The sequence below is a fragment of the Folsomia candida genome, unplaced genomic scaffold, assembly GCF_002217175.1.
Source record: "Folsomia candida strain VU population unplaced genomic scaffold, ASM221717v1 Fcan01_Sc001, whole genome shotgun sequence".
In the NCBI taxonomy this organism is placed as follows: domain Eukaryota; kingdom Metazoa; phylum Arthropoda; class Collembola; order Entomobryomorpha; family Isotomidae; genus Folsomia; species Folsomia candida.
The window spans coordinates 12,937,639-12,957,009 of NW_019091193.1; the positions used below are offsets into that span (position 1 = coordinate 12,937,639).

The window sequence follows — 19,371 nt, forward strand, 5'->3', positions numbered from 1 at the left end:
ACAGTTTCATATTTCCATATTTTTCATAAATCAAAAAATAATTCCTGATTCAATGCTTTGTGTATTTATGTATAAACATATAAACCAAACATACGCAATGCTGGCATTTCTAAACTTACGTAACAAAATAATACTCTTATGTATATGTACAAGTCACTCATACTCATTTTGTGACACATATTTAAAGCATAACATATTTAAAGTATTTTTTATCTTAGGGATCTGTACATGCATTAAAATTTTCAATTATCATGAATATTTATAAACAAGTAAAGTTGAAAATACGGTTGAAAATGGCCCTGTACTATTACTGCCTATTGACTAACTAAGGATTTCCTAAGACGAGATGATGTGTATCCAAAGTTTAATCAACCCGTCGGCCGGCACCATATTCAGCAAACACAGCAGACCTCCCTTGCATTGCATTGTATGTTCATCGCCATATAATTACCTTATACACATCGCAGCTAGCTAGACGACGAAACATTGTAAAACTGCATCTTTCTTCGTTTTGGCCAGGATTGCGGTTTATTACAACGTCTACAGGCGACTGGATGCAACTTGTATAGTTTTTTTCCTTACAAGTTTAGTTTTTTGCCATCCCATCACTTTTCAATGCACTCATCCATCCTCCATAACTACACATTTGGATCTCTACAACTGCTTTAATGTCCATGAAATAAATGCTGCACAGTGGATGTGGCTCCTACTGCATAGCATATATATTCCTATATCCGTTCCTGATATTCTGCATTCTCTCTCATCCTACAACTATAACCATGTACATACATATATCCCGTGCTAAATAACTTGGCTTTCGCTTTCGTAGTCGGTGCCGAATAATTTGTCGCACTGGTCTTGCCAGCCATGTAGCTTGGTGATGCTAACCAAACCATCGTTCCTTCTATCCATGGTTTATTTAAGGAGACCGGAAAGATGTGTTTAGGCCCGATGTGCACCCCATTTGCATCCATCCATCTCCCATCCTTTCTAATACTAGGCAAAGATTCGTTTTCTCAGTCCACATCGCGCTTGTAATCTACAGCCTCGAATCTTTTAGTTGAGACATGCTTAGATTACTAAATACCCTCCTCCCAACCAGAGTTTATTTTCTCTCGGCTGATGGAATATACATTTTTTTATTCCTTCTTGTGTTTCTTCTAAGATCAATGCGAGCGTCAAGTGTACTTTGTAATGAATGAGATTAAATGTAAAGTCGTCGTAGAGAGAGCAAGGCGTGTGGTGCAGCAGAGTATTAATAAGTACTGGTCATTTTCACAAAGACGAACATATATGCACATTCCAGGCACAGAAACTTAAGTAACATAAACTTTTAAAAGCCGAGTTTACTTAATGGCATCATCATATAGTCTCCCCTCTTTCCAAGAATATTGATCCGAGGTGGAGGGAGTTCTGTAAAGTAAGCTAATAGCCAACCAAGCAAAACTTTGTCCACTAAATATTACACTCACTCTGCTATCCGTTGAGTCATTCATATTCATTGTGACGACGATGGTTTAAATTTACTCAAGTGATTGCAAGAATGGCTGACAAGTATTTTTTATTACATCCATGTAAAGATTATTATCTTGTCAAGACGATACTGACCAGAGAATAAATGACGTGGTAGAAAAAATTCCAAGTTACTCCATTACATGAGTCCAGTCGCAGTCAAAACAGTATTTGCAAACACGATGTGCTGAATATGAGGTCTGGTAATATTACACTAGCTGAACTCTAAGGCAAGAAGGCTTAGGTGTAAAAAAAGTCTGATGTGTCGCATCTACACTTTATGTATTAAGTATGTGGGGTTTTTGTGCCCTAAATTTTCAATGAAATTGTTTTTTAGATTCCACCCACGACGCATGACAAGTATTGTTCTGCAATGAATGTGGATATCCTCCTCCAAGTGAAATCTGGCATATGTCCCAGGAAGATCATCTATTTATTGCATCTTGTGTATATGCATGCATATACTTGTTCCTAAGGTCTGGAGGAAAATTGCGGAAATGGGATATGATCATATACGACGGGAGGGAAATTGTAGGTACATAGATACACAAGTACGATATATATCGGCGTTGGTTTCAGAGATGAAGAGAACTTACATGCCAAAGCAGAGACACAAACAATCAGCAGAATTTGCCCACGGCAATCTCCGACTGAGGATGGTGAATGGTGAAGCAACGGCCAGACCAAACCAGCTCGAGCAAAAAGACTCGAAAATTACCTTGTTTTCAATTGCTCTGAGAAATTAAGTAGGAAGAAAATAGTCTACTTCTTTTCGAGAGAGATGGAATCTATGTCTGAAATGGTGAACATGGTGCAAAAAAACTTTCATGCAATTAACAAATTGTTCGAGTGCAGAACCATCCACATTTTGATTACGAGCAAATTGAGACGAAATATAAATATATTTCTATCCAATTTTATTTAAAGACTTGTGAGTACTATTGACAACAAGTTTTACAAATTACAAAAAAATGTGCTGTCTGGGAGTTGGTACCTGACTAGACGAATACAGTAAATACAGGCGAATAAATGTGATTGAGAGACGAATTTAATTTGATGAGTTGATTTAAAGCAATTTTAGTTGAAATAAAAATTAGACTTGCCATCGGGGTCTCACCACATTCCATTCCAAGCTATGTATATCATGAACTTGATGGAGTTTCATTCGTTATTTTGCTTTCAAGCCAATCCAGAAACCCGAATCCAAATTCCACCACAAACAACAACTCAATGTACATACTTTTCGTAGCTCACTCGCATTATTGCGTCCCATTAATTACATGGTCGGTCGGAATATGTAACATATCCAAGTGAGTAAACGACTTATCCTATTCAACGTATAGTCATAATATAAGGACTCTACGTTATATTTATTATCACAGTGTTCTCATTTCTTAAATTCGCATTGAGGTGGTGCATGTTGCAGCAAAATGGAGTCCAAAAATCTGACCTTCTTGGCCAGGTTTTGATCTCATGCCTGCTGCACGCATATTGTTTGAGCATACCAAACTCTAGTAAAAACATGTTGTATTCGTATGTGGTCCCGTGACGGTGTGGTAAACCTTTGGTCACAATAATATCTTATCCAAGTAAAAAAAGTTATGGTTTTAATAATGACAATGGAAGACAATGATGCTATATCACAACAAACAAAACAGCAGCTTCCCTCTGGATAAGCAATTAACGATCCCATTTTCATATTATTATGATCAAAGCTGACGTATCGTGTCCAAAGCCATTGCGGTTTTGGACGAGGAAAATGAAATGAATTCCATCCTTCCAGTTATAGCGCGGTGGTCACATTAATTAAACAAAGTGTTCGTTATACTTTACCACTTTTTCCTGCAACAATACTGTAAATAAAACAACTGGGCCCCATGCAGAGGGAAAGAGAGAGCGAGAACGGTGTGTAATGCTTTTCCCGAAACTAGAGCAAACAGTTCCAAGGAAATAATTGTGGATAATGAGAGACCATTGGCATATTGGAGAATGTCTGTTTTCACGGAGTTAGACAATGAGACGAGACAATCACTACCTTGATTGACAACTTTATTGATTACTACTCCAACCCGAAACAATGAATTGCAGTTCTTTCTAGTTTTAAACACCATTATATACCAATTTCCATGCTGACCTTTTACAAACTCTTCGTCAGCAAGAATCAATACCACGAGACGACTAATATGCAATTAAGGACTGTTATTATTAGTAGTAGTTTATAAAGCTATCAACGTAATGATCTTTCCTTTCCAAACTATGCTTATAATAGAACCAGAGGTGAGAATGCACCACTTAACCGGGGGTGGAATACGTAATTTTTGCCAGAATATGGAAAGTGTCAGGATTCCGAACTACATACGTACTTATGCCCATGAGTAGAACGATATAGAGCGATATCATATTTTAAATGTTTCTTAAAAACGTAATTTAATTAGTCGATTTTAAATAAAAATGAATAATGTACAATTGATGAAACGACCTTGCTGTGGTAGTAAATATTTATACCTGTCCACCTGTCCAAGTTTCTATTTTACTCACCACACCTGTTTCAAAAATATTAATACAACAAAGTGAGTAAGGAAGGGGACAACAATAGCACGAAATGATTTAGGAAGATGAATCATTTTAACCCGCTTATGTGTATAAAAGGTATTCCAACATGGGCTTCTTCTCTTCCACAAGTTCGAACTTGTACTGTAAGTGTGTATCTATATGTAAGTACACAAATACCGATCGAGATTATTATTGTGGTGATCCTTAGTTGAAGCGTATTAAATACATCTTTAAAATCGAGGCATATGACATATGAACATGTACATATGAAAAGTTATCATTTAGTTAAAATCCTCTTTGATTAGATTTGAAATCAGAGTTGCATAAAAAATTTTGATGCTATTTCTGAATTTGTGATGCATAAATCAAAGCAAAACTCGGATAGTCCTCTGATCTTAAGTACCACAAATAAGGGTAATAATCTTATGGCCTTTAGAAAGACGTTGCTAACAAGGGAAGGTCCCCGACTGCTTATCGTGTCCAGGGTACCCACTATGTTTTTAGAATCTACTAGGACCCCATATTAAGGATTCATTCATATTTCCGTGTAAAACTCATATTTGGCGTTGTGCGGTGGCGCCAAATTCGCCAAATTTGAATGTTTTTATTTTTGAAACCGCCATAACTTTTGAAATCCTGGACGGATTTTCAAAATTTTTGGCAAAACTCATGACAAGGACTTCAACTTTCGTATCCCCTGACATTTATCGAAAAATTATCACTTTTAACTTTTCATAAAATTTCGTAATTTTCTTAGAAAGGGGGGTTCGTCGAAAAAATGCTAAAAATATCTCAAAAATTATTATTTTTTTATTTTTATTTTTTTCTCTAAAATTTCGACTTTTGTGATCATTTTAAGCATAAAATTTTGAAAATCAGACATAAACTGCAAAAGTTATGGGGGTTTGAAATTGGTCGAAAATGCAAATTTTTAAATTTGGCGCCACGCCATGGCGCCAAATATGAGTTTTACACGGAAATATGAATGAATCCTTCATCTGAAGTCCTGGTAGATTCTAAAAAACATAGTGGGTACCCAGAACACGATAAGCAGTCGGGGACCTTCCCTTGTAAGAAGTTGGAGGATTCTGAGCCGAAACCTTTATTTTTTCAATCCCTTCCTTTCACTACTTACTGCAACTGTCGTCGTCGTGGGATATAATAGGATCGAATTCAAAATTTATAGTCCAGACTAACAAAATTCTGGGTGAGAAAGGAAACAATGTGACCATTTCAAAGGGTATTTTAGAATTTGGTGGTGGAGAATAATTTTTATATTCCACTGCTTTCATCAGAGTAAAATCCCAGGATAAGAAATTTGTGATATATGGTGACACTTATGTGACCTGGCACAATAGTACTCGGATTTGTAAAAACATTCCGAGCTTCTCAATGGTATTTTTACTTAAAATCTACAATCCTTGTTGGACTCTGGTCATACCACGTTTTATAATGTCACCGATACGGCTTGTCCAGATTTACAATCCACCCGTGCATATACACGTATCTATATCTACTTATGTACAACTAAACAGTAGCTATCATGAAATCCACTCAACTCGTATACGTTTACTTTATCATGATTTCCTCCAACTCAGTAGTTGTCCTACAATAAACAATGATAATAATGCTGGTCTACACGGTGTTCCTCCCCCAACTGTGTGAACGTGACATAACAATGATGGCAATACCTTGAGAAAATTTGGCACAGGAAGTTCAGTAGCACCGCAATGCGGGAATATGCTTGTTGTTCTCATTACATGCACATTACATTTGTTTGTAGTAATAGTTGTGAATCGTTCAGGAGAATAGAATTGTACACATCTGGCTATGAAAGTACAGAAAAATTTCTTCGCTTCCAATATGCCACACCTAATTTGAAGCTGTCAATTATATTTTCGAGCTCTTGTCACAAAGGATTTTATATGAAATGAAGGCAATTAATAAAGGCAATCGGGGGGATCCAGGATATTATATTTAGGACACGATTTGGAATGCATGCATGAATATACTGCAAATAAAAACATGCAATATTATTTTGGCTTGGCATTACTAAAGGGAGTAATAAGTGCCTATTAATAGTTACGTCATTCGGCCTCTGCCTGCATACTATATAATTTAAATATTGTCGTCCTTGCTCCAAGTATTGATTGTAGATGAGAAAGTGGAAATATAATTCGTGTAAACACTAAACAGTGAGTGACTGAGTGATCATCAAAGTAAGTGCTAGTTTCGTACTGGTGGTACTCTGGAATTATGGCCACATAACTCCGCTTTAATCTATGCTTCGTTAAAATACCTGAAAGCGCAAGGACATGTGGAATAAATATATCAGTGACACAATAATACGATTTTTTGCACTATTGACTATATTTTGCTATGCACAGACTACGAAGCCACGATAAATCCTCACACAGAGAGTAAAGCTATCTATTTAAGTAAGTATATGGACATATTTGCAAAGTGACAGACAGATATATTTAAAAAATGTTTATTATTGTGACTGATTCCGAATGAAGCATGTCAACTCTGTTGTGGCCCTCGTCCGCCATGCTATTAAAGCGAGGCTGCTGGTAAATGGACAAAATATGAGTCATTTCTAATTTATCATTTTATTATAACCTTTTAACGAGGATGTGATATCATCCATATGTACATATGTACATACACATGGAGATATGTAGTGGTATTAAGGAGGATGAAAATCAACTACCTCAACATCATCATTCCCAACAGTCAGGCACAAACCAGTCCGTACGAAACATATAAATAAAACCACCCACCACACCAAAAGGAACATAACCGATGGCAGCCCTGTCTGAATTTCCCATGTACGAAAGATATGTACAGTTCATTTTATATTTTATTGCTCTTGTTGCGGGAATCGGTGTAATCGGTCTATATAAAAATTGCATCCATTTTCTTACATTTCCTTGAACTGTACATACTTTACCAACGCATAGTAAAGCCGGCCGGATGTGGATTTATTTAGGAAACAAGAAAGTATTCCAAAACACGCAGTAATACAATGAGAAAGCTTTTACTTTTAGGAAATTTGGGAATATGTCGGGAACATAGGAAAATGGAAACCGAGATTCAGGTGCGCATCTGGCCAGCGCAAACAAATTACATAAAAAGGAACAAACAATGTGTGATGTGTGAGTAATCGCTGATCGCGATGATTCATTCATTTGTATGCACTTTGCGTGAAGATCACGTCACATTAAAAGTTGTATCTAAAAGTCGTAACTATTTTTTGTTATTATTATTGCAAATTATGTTTGTCCATCACTTCGAGAGATACGTCGTCGTAGTAGAGATTTTTTGTCGCGATATTATCGCAATATGTGCAAGTCTTATGAGGAGAACGCATCTGGTTGGGAATGGAGAGAGCATATGTCGGATAAAGGGGATTTACTGGATAGAGTTAAACCCTTACCTGAATATATCCATCTTCTAGAGAAGCTTGAGACAACAAATATCCAGTATCATGAATTGCTTGCAGCTCATACAGGATCCCCACACTTGGTAATATATCCATTTTGATGGAGAACTGGATCCTTGTCCTATTTTCAAACTATGGACCACTAACTATTTTCTAGCTTGGTTGTCGCAACTGGGCAGTGAAACGATCACAATGAGATTTAATTGGTTTTATGACGAAGAGTTGTTGAACTGGAGATTTTGAATACACTGAAAGGCGTGTATATGTAAATACGTATATATTTAGAATGTGTATACGCAACTAATATTTTCTTCTGGTCTACGATAACCCCAGTTTATCCTGGCTGGCGATGAATAACAATCAATCTGGTCTAGTCAAATCAAACCAGAGACGTCTTGAAGGTTATCTCTCAAAAGGCAGAGGTGCATAATTTAGTTCCAGTCGTGTGTGTGTACAGATTTTGGTTAACACATTTATGTATACGTATATATATCCGATCCGTGTGTGTATATGGCAAATTCCGGACTTGATTGCAGTTGTATGTCAATTAGCACACTTGAGCCACTTGACGAGACTATTCTTCTGTGCTGAATTTATTTGCAGCCTCTCCAACTTTTGATGATGGGAGTAAGTAAATATTGTATTGTTGTGTTCCGCTCTGAGCACTTACTACTCACTTCCAACTCATAAATCGGAGAGAGAGAGAGATGAGATAGAGCTGTGCAACTTTTCCACCTTCAAGTTTATGCATTCAGGTTTACAATCACCATCATCAGGACGATTACACATGTATCGCAAATTAAACACCACGACGATGGTGATAATGCAGAGCAGGCATTAATACAGCAACACTCGAGTAAGCAAGGAATAAGTGTGGTGTGGTATCTGTCCCTGGATTTATTTTCGAGATAATAAGTTGGCTTTGTAATCTCTCCAAACTTTGAAATTTAAATGCAAACTCTCGTCTGGGCTATGTGTGGGTGGTGGTGATGAGGTTGTACAGATTCCGTATGAAGTATTTAGTTAGACGGAGGATGATGAAGTCAGCAAGAAGGTTTGTAGTAGTAGTAGTCGTCGTCGTTCGTAGTAAGAAGTGGATCTTGCGATGAGAGATAGTCTTTAACTTTTATGGCTGATTATGCAATTCTCTTCTCTCCTTCTTCTTCTCACGTCTTCTACGCTTCCAGATATATGTACGCTATTACAATGAGTTTATGAACACTGGCGTGGATTCGCCGGGAGCAGCAGAATAGTGCTTGTATTGATTTTCAAAAATTAAAATGTTTCACGTGTGCTCAGCGAATCTTGCAATCATTTATTCATGATCACGGGGCTTTCGGTGTATATGCACTATCATGCATACATCCAATTTGGCATTCTGTCAGCCTGGATTCAAAGTCTGCTGTTGCTATTACCAAGAAATCACACAAATTTCTTACAATCTCAAAAATATTACGTCCAAAAACTGTCTGATGCACACAGCACACTCACACACACAAAGATTTTATGGTGAACACGGCCGTTGGTGTTAAGATGGTTCTGATTTTTGATGAGTTTGTCTTCTACACCTCATCCACATCCTCGTCAATCAGAGCAAAAAATGCACAGAAAATTCCACTTTCGTAGCGGATGTAGAAATCAATCTTTGCTGCATCAGATCGTCATCAAAGGAGTAAACGTGCAAGGAGTACCGGTAACCGGCAGCACATGATCCCGTCCAAAAATGGATTGATCGGGTTGAGAATTTGACTACGATCTTCTCAAACAGATTTCAATGTCTGTTCTGAATTGATGGGGAGTTTCTATTTATGCAGCTTTGGTATTGCAGTCGTGTTAAATTTAGACTGAATTTGGAAAATTTTTGAAGAGTCGCAAATTTTTGCAAACTTTTTTTACCCACGCTATGTACGTTACTTCACAAGCACATTGTGGAGAGCAACAGACAACCAAGATTTTAGTGGGTGAGAGAAAGGGTATTTTCACTGATGACAGACTCCAGTACGGTCTTGATTAGGTTTAAGAAATATCAAGTATCATCTGGACACGCTTCACTCCGCTTTAGGATGACTAGTTCTCCTCATTATGATTATTATCCCAGAGAAGAGAACAATCCAGCAGAATTGGAAGTCAAGACATTACCACTGCTGCAGCTGTCAACTGTTATTGGATGGATGAGAAGGTCTGCTGTCTTGGAGGAGGATTGGACTGTATTGATTATGACAGCTTTTTGGAGCCTGAGACTTGTGGTTGACTTGTGGTGTTTAAGAAGTAAGCTGCTTTCTTAAGGATGTTGTTTTCTTCTTTAACCGTATTTAAACTGGCTCAAAACCCAAATTCATTCACTCGTATTACTCACAAGGATATAATGTGACGACGATGATGATGACGGAATAAACAGAATTGGGAACGAACAACACAGCGATGATAAACTCAAGAATTTTTCCACTATGTAAATAGGTACTCTTCTGCGGCAGTAATGGTAGTATGTAGATGGTCGTTTATGGTAGAGCACACGATGAATGATGATGACTAATTAGTTTTCACACATTCGTTCGAACCAGCTCAAATACAAATGCAGTTGAATTGCATTTTAGCTACGAGTAAATTATGACGCTCTTATGTACGGTCGTTTGTTGCAGCCGTGATAACCAAGTATGTATGTAGTAGATAAACTATGAACAATGTACATATGCGACTGACTGACGGTCTGATTGTATTAGTTGGAGAGTAATATAACACTCGTGAGAATTGGCCCGTGCTTATTATATATACGACGTTAGGCAATTTGCCATTTAAATCGATACACTACACCACATTGATTGTACTTTTGCAGACCTTATTACCACCAACAACAACTAGTCAACTATGGTATCATATGTATCATATCACTACTTGGCTCTACTGCTCATTCATTTTCTGCCCTTATTCAGTTGGTTTGGTGAAGGAACTCGATCTGACTGACTCAATTGCATAGTGAAGCTCAACTTGAATCGTAATAATCGCACACATTCAAACTTCCATTCCCAGCACGTGACTTTTATATTTTCTTCAAACTCTAATGAGTCAAGTATTACAGAAAAGTAAATACATGTAGGTTTTAGGCGTATAGTAATGCATATGGCAATTATTATTATTATTACTTCATGCCGTAATGTCAAATGTTGCTAATCATCACCGACTGTTCAACTTGTCATTAAATAATAGTTATGTATGCATGTATGTAGCAGAACTATGCTTCCATTTGTGTTATCAATTATTGAATGGTTCAAGTACTCATTTACGCATTCGTGTCATGATATCATCCACTGAACGAAACACTGAAAAGTGGATGTATGTGTCAGCACGATTTCCTTTTCATTGGAATTTACTCGTATGCACAGAATGAGAGAACTTTTATCCTGTGCGATCCACTTTAGCCAAGTTCAAAGGCTTTTATTTATTTCTACCTTGGACGAGGAGAGAGAGAGGTGTATCGGTATCATCAATATTTAGACTGCAGCTCACTCACTCACTCACTTGTCTGTCTCAACTTGTTATTAATATTCATGTGCAGCACCCTGCGTTATTATTATGCAGATGCAGTTAGCCGGGTTGGTCCGCAATTACGTGTTACACAGCAGAACAGCGGCTGCTTTGGTGGAATTCCGTGAACAAATTGTTGGAGAAAGCACGGGTCGGACAGGGGAAGTCTGATGGTAAAAATCCGGCAAAGCGCTTTCACTTACAACCGGCACAATTCTAGCAGTTTGCTTGGCGTTGCTCTCTTATTAGCAGAGGAGGAATCGTGTGGGGTTCGTGAGTCAGTTGAGACTCAAACTGAACTGACGAGAGTGAGAGCGAGTTGTTCTGATGCTGGTGTTGTGGGGCTATAGAATCTCTGCTGCCTGTTTCTACTGGTCCGACTCAGTGAAGTTTGCTATTAGAGGGACGCCAGATAGAGAACCGTTCGTTCGTTCGTCGAGGAGTAGTAGGAGTAACTTTACTTGGGAAAAATAAGCCAGAGTACGTACGACGACGACCAGTATATCGGTCGCACTTAACTTTACGAACACTGCAGCATCGTAACATTGCATTGCATTCACCTAGTAGCTCTGCAGCAATGCCTGCCTGGTTTTCTTCTTTAACGATGAAACTTGGAGGAACAGAACAGCACGGGCAGCAGGGTCGTTATTTGGCTCATAAGCAGACATCGAAAGAAGCGAGATCTCTCTCTCTCTGGCAACTATCTGGCTTGAATTCTCTGTAGAACTGCGAGGTACACGACGGAGCAAGCGTCAGTGAGTGGTCCCAAAGCTGCGATTCGACATTCCCTCACTGCCTGGTGCAAGTTTGCATATACATCTATGCCTCCAGTCTTGCTGGCTTTGGTTGAGGCATTACATCATACTTAATTTTGTCCAGGTACATGTAATGTACACATGGATGCAATGAGGGCATGATTTCATTAGTCTTACTGCCAAGCGAGTCGGGATGAGCAAATAAATAAATAAATAAATAAACGGCATTGGAATGCTAGTTGTTTTCTTAGGATGGATGAAAGCTTAACGTATTTATGTATGGTGAATGCATGGGAATGAATATTTATAAATTTTGTTAATTTTATTACACTCGACCCAATCTTATCAAATAGTTTGCAACCAACTGCTTTGCTGTCAGAATGTTACACATTACTTTCCTCGTTTTACAAAGTCTGGCTATAGGATTTTATTAAATCAAAACAGCAAACTCTAATCACCAGCCGTAGATGAGTTTGAGGTAACGATCTGCTTTTCTCAACCCGTATAGTGTTTCCGTAGTCATTGGAGTTATCCACGGGGAAAGAAGCTCGTCGTTGGTTGGTACTGTTTTCCTACTTTCTTAATCTCTCGCTCTTCTTATTTGTGTGTAAGCAAGGAGAGAATGAGCAAATGCTAACTGTAGAATGAGTCTGCTCTAACGAGCAAATTAGGGCACAGGGGAAAGCAAACGAAACTTTCTCTTTCCTACGACGGAGAGCTTCTTCCTTGAGCTTTCAACATTTGAACTCTCAACTTTGCCAGGAGGAGGAAAGATGGAAATAATAATAAGTGGACATCTCCTGCTAAAACTTGGTTGTGGCATTTTTCATTTCCCGACATTCCTTCCTTCCTTCTCTTTGCCACAAGTTTTCTAATTCTCTTCCTCATAACAACTTTATAAATGCAAAAATATTCATCAGGTTTCCTTTTGTGAACATGCTACATATGTACCAAACACCCAACGATGAATGTTGCGTCAACAAGTTACGAGTAAAATATTTCTGGCCTAAATATATAGTATTCACCACGGTTGAAATAAATGGTTTTGTGGTGACCAAGTAAAATCACGAAGCAAACTAAGCCTTGCTGAAAGACAAAGCTGACGGAAGGAAAATCACAGAAAAAAGAAAGGGGTTGGGCAAGAATAAGACAGTGGACATCCCACCCTCCTCAGTTGTCAGTTGTATTTCTTTCAGATTATATTACATTGGGGAATTCTCCACAATATAAGTCACCGGTAAGCGAATAAGAGAGAGAGAGCAACCGGAATTGTCGATGTCAACCCCAGTGCTATATTCTCTGACAGTCTCATCATCACCTCCTTCCACACGACCTACGTTTCCTTCTCCAGAAAACAATCCAGAATTCAGAGATCTTTAACGGAGAACTTTTGACATTTCCCTTTCTTTTTCAAACCCATGAATTTCCAATTTATTCCTATTGGCAATCATGCCTTATGCAGTAACAGAAAATTGACAATTCCAGCGCACAATTTCCTGAGAATGAAATTAAAGAAAATGGTTTAAACCAACGGCAGTGACACTTCATAGCCAGACAATATTTTTTATATATATTAAGCATATTTTTTCAGCAAGGTATTAAATAAATAACCTTAAAAATGCACTAGCAATGACTCCACTTTTACATACTTAAATTAGGGGTTTAAAAATATATATGTATATACTTTTCATCAAAATATTGTCTATGTATGTTATGACAGAAAATATTTTCATTACACATATTTAAAAACCCCATACTAACCAACACTCTGTAGAAAGTGGATCTCTTCCGTTTTTACGTACGTATAGCGGAAGACGTGAGGATGATGTGATGTTATCCTCTGCCTTCCCATCTCCAATATCAGTCTTGAAAATCTTTCCTTAACTCTGACAGACGTCCATTTTCTACTTAATTCCACATGCAACTCACGCACAAGTCTTTGGACTCCCTCTCCACGTCCCCCCGTCATGTCGGAACTTTCTTCATCGCCACCACATACCGAACCACACCACCATCAACATTACAATCTCAGACCTTTTCCACCCATTATATTACTCCTCATCTCTCTTTTTTTGAGAATTCGGGCATATTACATATAAAATTATTCGACAAGATCAACTAACAGCGGCATTATTATTGTCGAAATAGATTCTATTTTCTGTCGATGATTACACACATGATAATAATATGGGGCCCTCACTTCATTCAGGTTAGGGTGAAAATTCCTCTTCCAGCACTATTGTACGTACTGGTGACGACATGACGTCATGACAATAAATTGTTTAGCAAATACGATTCCTTTCTACCCAGTCTGTTGAAATAACATACAATGATGACTTCCGGTTGGTTGCAGACGTTTCGAATCGTTCATCTCCTCATGACATCAGCATTTCTTCATCCATCACCAATTTTCTCTGCATGGCTGCCTTTTGCAACGCGTCACTTTCCTGATTCTCACCAACAGTCCTTTGGAGGAATGTAAATGCAACATTTTCATAGAAATATTTTTCGCTTTCTCTCCTTCCCCAGATGCTTGTAAAGTACATAAGATTCCTACTGGTAAATTCGGAGGATGAATTCCTGTTATTTCACCGTCATTGCATATAAAATAGAGTTTTTAGCCTGGAGAAAGTTAGGCTGGAATGGAGAAAGTTGTGTGTTGGATGCATACATAAGAGTTGATGCTGATAGTCAGATCCAGTTGTCCAACGCATAGAGTGAGCAGTGGTGGTAATCTGTAATTCAAACTTACTCGTGGAATTCCTCGTTGCAGTACGAGAATTTAAAGTTTATTTCTTGTGATAATTTGATAATCATAACAATTAATAATTGTTTATCGCTAATAATTGAAAACTAACTTTGTGGGGATTTGCTATTTTTTACATTAAATCTGATATGAGTGTGTCCGTGGAAGAGGAGAATGGAGCCGCCGTTGAGAAGGGGACCATTAGGGCGATGGAAATCAGCTTAGGAGACGTAGATAAGACCAAAGCCATTTTTGACGAGGTTTCTCATAGAACAAAAGACTGTGCGGCACTGGTGGCAGCTTTAGCACACAAAGTAAAGGGGAAAGAAATGACGACGGCAAAGGTTAGCAATTATAACTTGTAACCTTTTACCAATTCCCTTTATCATTTGTATTTAATTGACATTGCATGGCCACATTTCAGGGTATAAGTTTTCTGGAAATGAAAAATCACTTGCTTCTTCAGTACCTTCTTGGGTTAGGTGGGGTTGTGATGACAAAATTGACGGGGAATAGTTTGAGAGATGGTTGTTTTGTTGGTAAGCCGTAAATAAGAAAGATAACATTATCAGAATTGATAATTTCAAACTGCATCCTGTTGTAATAATTTATTTTCAAAACAGACCAGCTTGTCGAACTTAGAGTTATACTGGAGAAGATTAAACCAATTGACAATAAGTTAAAATATCAGATTGATAAGCTTATTCGGAACGCATCTGATAAACAGCCAGAATCCGACCCCTTGATGCATAAAGCTAATTTGGACAATTTAAATCCGGTAAGAAAAATTGAACACTTGTAATTTTGTTTAGCTTAACCTATAATTTCTGACTTGTATACAATTTGCAGGACGACAGTGATGTCGAAGATCAGGATAATGAGAGACCAAGCGGCAAAAAAGACGTATATATGCCCCCGAAAGTTGCAGCTCAACCTTATGGTAACACTTAACATTATCTTATTTCTACTTACATTCTGGGTATAATTGTAATGTTTTTCTTTAAGACGAAGAAGACGAAACTCCTGCCAAACAAATGGAAAAAGTGAGAAAGAAATCCATTAACCGTCTTCTAATTCGTGAATTACAAGAGGAATTCTTGGAGACCCCAACCGAGATATTTAACAAAGGCGAAGGATTCTCCTCGGATCACTTATCTCGACATACCAAAGACAAACAACGGTACTATTCCTAGTTTTCTAAATCTCGTATTTATACTACTCATTAGTTAAACAAACCAATAACTTTATGACTTCACAATTGATTTTCAGATACGAAGAAACATATTTAACTCGGCTGCCAGAAACTAAGAAAGATAAGCATATTGCCAGAGCAATTTCGACTATGGGCGTTCTTGGAGATGAAATAACTGATTTTCGACCTAGAAAATCCTCTGCAGCTTCTGCTGGCAAGAAGAAATCACTGAAACGAAAAAAATCTACCAGCGGAGGCAGTAAGAAAAGGTTTAGGAAAAAGTAGCACTATACACAAATTCGTAAAAGTTTTATATACATTTTAATCAATTTTATTGATTAAGAACATAATGTCACTTCTGAAATAAAATATACAATAAGTTCGTGTTAACCACATTGGTAATAATAATTCTTATACAACTCTCTCTTATAAATACCTTGTCGGCAGTACAACATTATATAGTTATATATGAAGCTGGTGGTTGGCAAATAGGTTCACAAGTTCCATCATTAACGCCCAGCGAAGGATTATTAACATTTGGGTTTGACAAGGTAGTGGCATCACCTGTTCCAGCTCGAACTTGCGACTGAATCGCTCCGTTGGAACTTGTGTAAAGAGTCGAATATTGCCGAGGGGTTACTAACGTACTTGGCAGGGCAGACTTGGAAGATGTTGTCGCACTTTCATTCTCCAGATCTTTGAAGCTGGCATAAATTTCACCACTGACATCCCGCTCTATTACTCGAGCAATTAAGGCTTCATTTATAAAAAATATAAGGTCAATCTGCGCGATCTGAAATTAGTGATAATTACTTGTAAGTTCTGATTTATGATTGTTTTATAAGTGTAACAGTTTCAACTCTGAAGTTTACTGTAGGACGTTTACCTGAATTACAGCCTGATCATGAAGCACTGCAGCACATCGGTACGGAACAGCTTTTTTATTTACAAATATTGGTCTTTTTCCTTTGTTAATGATAACAAATCTTCCCATTCTTTTTAACCTTATTATAGCTTGCTTTCTAGAAATTTTGTTGCTAGAACCCTCTTCCGAGAGGTCCGCATCAACTTTACAATCCTTAGTACTTCTTCCTAGAATTATCTGTATGAATTCATCAATAACAATTTTAGTTTAATTAATTTAATCTATAATTAATACTTACTTCCATCCATATAATTAACTAAGTATAGAATAGACAAACCTCTCTGGAAGTCATTCCATAGTATACTTCTTTTCCCCTCAATAGTGCAAATGTCTTTCCATCAAAATCAGTAGGAAGAGGGGGTAGTTTATTGTTCTTCATTCCATCTTCAATGATTTGTCCAGTGATAACTTGCCAAGCATTTATCTCATCGTCAAGAAGACGAAGTTTCTTCTTCAAGTTTCTGAGAATTAACATACCAGTGTTAATAGAGATATTACTAGCAAAATTATGTACATTTCTCAAATACAACATACATACCTTTCTTCACTTGCCAACTCCATCAAAACAGATTCACTGTCGATGTCTTCATGAATGTCATAGTGACTTTCACAAACACAATCTTCATAGTCTTCAAAAGTTTGGCCAGGATTGTATTCCAGTGCTGCAAGATAAGGTTTGCATCATTTTTATTAAGAAACATTCGAATAAAATTAAAACTAAATTAAACTGATGAATTAATTAGGGTATGTACGATTTTGATGCGGAAGAAGATAGTAGTCCTTCATATCGAGCCAATGCATTAACAATCTTCTTGCGGTTCGATGCTTACTAAAAATATGAGGATTATTTTCAAGAATCTCTTGAAATATTTTGATATCTGGGTTGCAATCCGAGTCCTAAGTAAGAATTACAAAATAATTTTTACAAAAATCACTCATTAATATGGCGATTTGCATGTTAATATTACAAAAAAATAAAGCTTACAACTTTAACAGATGAAACAAGATATTCTTCCTCTGGACTAAAGACAGATTGGTGATAAATTTTTGATTTGACGTCTGGATGAATGACATTAATTGCATTTTGTGACACTAGACTAGCCTTCTCATTGTACAACAACCTTTTCCACCGTTCCTGAATATCTCTCAAGGAAAAAAAGCAAGAAAATCTGACTCCATAATAGATGCTCTCCAAGTCGTTTTTCTAGAAAAACAAAGCAGAAAACATTCCTTAAATTATGCAACCATTGTTTTAAAAAACATAGCTTGAGTAACTAATTATTATTGAAAATATACTCACAACTCTCATGTTGACCATCAATCTTAAATCATCTGTTGGCCTCCAAACTCCATTATCGCTCAAATGAAATTTAATGAGCTTATCACCATCGGGTTCACTTTCTCCACTAAAGTCGTCAAATGTATCCCTTCTTTCATTTCCAAGCTTTTTTCTTCTCGTGTACCTTCTTTTGCCAGTTAAGGGGTCAATGTTGTCAATTAATGATTCCTTTTCCCTTTTATATCCTTTTGAATATGGCTTCCGAAAGCCAGCCATTGGAGGCTTACCCCCACTAGCTACTTGTGATGTACGAATCACGGATGGGTAAATCCAAGGCGAATTCTCTTGTACTTGATGTGAAACACTAACGATGCCAGTTGCACTAAGAATATCGTGTTTAAAGATACTGGTCGACATTCGGCTAGAAACCCTAACTTCACCAGGATGAGTACTATAATCCCCTTCAGAAACCATTTTTTTGCGTTTATAAGGTCCAACACTGCCCACTGGTCTTCCAGGTTTCCGTTTAGCTTGGTAGCAAAATAAGCATTAATCACTCCTTCAATATGCTTTAAAACATTTAAGAAAATTGAAGCTTACTTGATGAATCTTTTCCACAGGATGATGAGAACGACCCTTTTCCGGATCTTTTACTAAAAAATGTGTTGATATTAGTAGTAGGAGGAGGAGTCATTTCCATGTCTTCGTCGTCGTCGTCCTCTTCTTCTTCCACGCCTTGCTGAGGAGTAGTTGGCTTGCTGGCAGGACCAACTACGTAGGTTGATGTTCCATTATTATTACCAGTTCCAGCTCGTCGAATGAGGAGGGTAGACGCTGGCGGGGGTGTCAAGAATACTTCATCCTTTTTAGTAATTCCATCGCCGCCTTGACCACTACTCGATTTTTGGACTTGCTCGTTTCCTTCAGCTGATGTACTGGATGGCGTCGTTCCTGGTACGGAACCAGTGTCACCGGTCTTTTCTGAATCTGCTTTATCGTCCCCACAAATCACAGACTTTATTGCTGACGTTTCTGTACTTGCTGGCAATGGCTTAATTGTATCGACAGCTGAATTGGATTTTTCTGCGAACAGTTCAAATTGAATAAATCCGGAGTAAAATGCAAAACAAACAAAATTTAAATTAAATCATCAATTATTGCAATAACATACCACTGTTTCCTTGTTCTGTCGCCGCCACTTTTTGTTTTTCTTCCATTATTGCTTATACAATGTGATAATGAGTCTGGCAAGTATTATTTAATTTTGAAGTAAATATCACTCGTTTTATTTTTTTTCTAAAATTTGGCAAAATTGTAACTTCAATAATTTTACTAGACGAAAACCAAACAGACAAGGGATGCAGGATAGATTGAGTTTGGTGGGAGTTGGCTCGGGTTGGCTGGCTCTCGTGTCACCTGACTCGTGGAATGTGTGGACATTT

At 37.5% G+C, this 19,371-nt stretch overlaps 3 protein-coding genes across 3 annotated transcripts in view; 1 reads left to right on the forward strand and 2 right to left on the reverse strand.

Moving 5' to 3' along the window:
• LOC110863116 (Krueppel-like factor 6) overlaps positions 1-11,340 on the reverse strand; it is a 29,111-nt gene extending 17,771 nt beyond the window's left edge. The window contains exon 1 of the mRNA XM_022112358.2: positions 7,505-11,340. Coding sequence (XP_021968050.1) covers positions 7,505-7,606 — 102 coding nt within the window. The 5' untranslated portion in view covers positions 7,607-11,340. The remainder of the gene's footprint in view (positions 1-7,504) is intronic.
• A 3,177-nt stretch (positions 11,341-14,517) lies between these two features.
• Positions 14,518-16,120, forward strand: LOC110862404 (neuroguidin). Its single transcript, XM_022111605.2, has 6 exons — positions 14,518-14,877; positions 14,958-15,072; positions 15,157-15,311; positions 15,383-15,473; positions 15,539-15,713; positions 15,803-16,120. The coding sequence occupies exons 1-6, from the start codon at positions 14,683-14,685 to the stop codon at positions 16,008-16,010; spliced, it is 939 nt and encodes a 312-aa protein (XP_021967297.1). The 5' UTR covers positions 14,518-14,682; the 3' UTR covers positions 16,011-16,120.
• On the reverse strand, positions 16,041-19,294 carry LOC110862393. The gene is made up of 9 exons (XM_022111597.2): positions 19,101-19,294; positions 18,530-19,012; positions 17,951-18,459; positions 17,636-17,854; positions 17,403-17,547; positions 17,189-17,312; positions 16,928-17,111; positions 16,612-16,827; positions 16,041-16,518 (listed from the first exon to the last, which is right to left on the reverse strand). Exons 1-9 carry the CDS (start codon positions 19,144-19,146, stop codon positions 16,180-16,182), a joined length of 2,265 nt encoding a protein of 754 aa, XP_021967289.1. The 5' UTR covers positions 19,147-19,294; the 3' UTR covers positions 16,041-16,179.
• Between the last annotated feature and the right edge of the window lie 77 nt (positions 19,295-19,371).

Excerpts from the sequence above, each read along its gene's own strand:
- LOC110862404 (XM_022111605.2), top strand. The coding sequence starts at position 14,683 with ATGAGTGTGTCCGTGGAAGAGGAGAATGGAGCCGCCGTTGAGAAGGGG. Across the intron at positions 15,312-15,382 it reads ATTTGGACAATTTAAATCCG|GACGACAGTGATGTCGAAGA; the intron begins GTAAGAAAAATT and ends TACAATTTGCAG. Across the intron at positions 15,474-15,538 it reads AGTTGCAGCTCAACCTTATG|ACGAAGAAGACGAAACTCCT; the intron begins GTAACACTTAAC and ends TTTTTCTTTAAG.
- LOC110862393 (XM_022111597.2), bottom strand. The coding sequence starts at position 19,146 with ATGGAAGAAAAACAAAAAGTGGCGGCGACAGAACAAGGAAACAGTG. Across the intron at positions 17,548-17,635 it reads TTGTTTCATCTGTTAAAGTT|GACTCGGATTGCAACCCAGA; the intron begins GTAAGCTTTATT and ends ATTCTTACTTAG. Across the intron at positions 17,112-17,188 it reads GAGTTGGCAAGTGAAGAAAG|AAACTTGAAGAAGAAACTTC; the intron begins GTATGTATGTTG and ends GTTAATTCTCAG.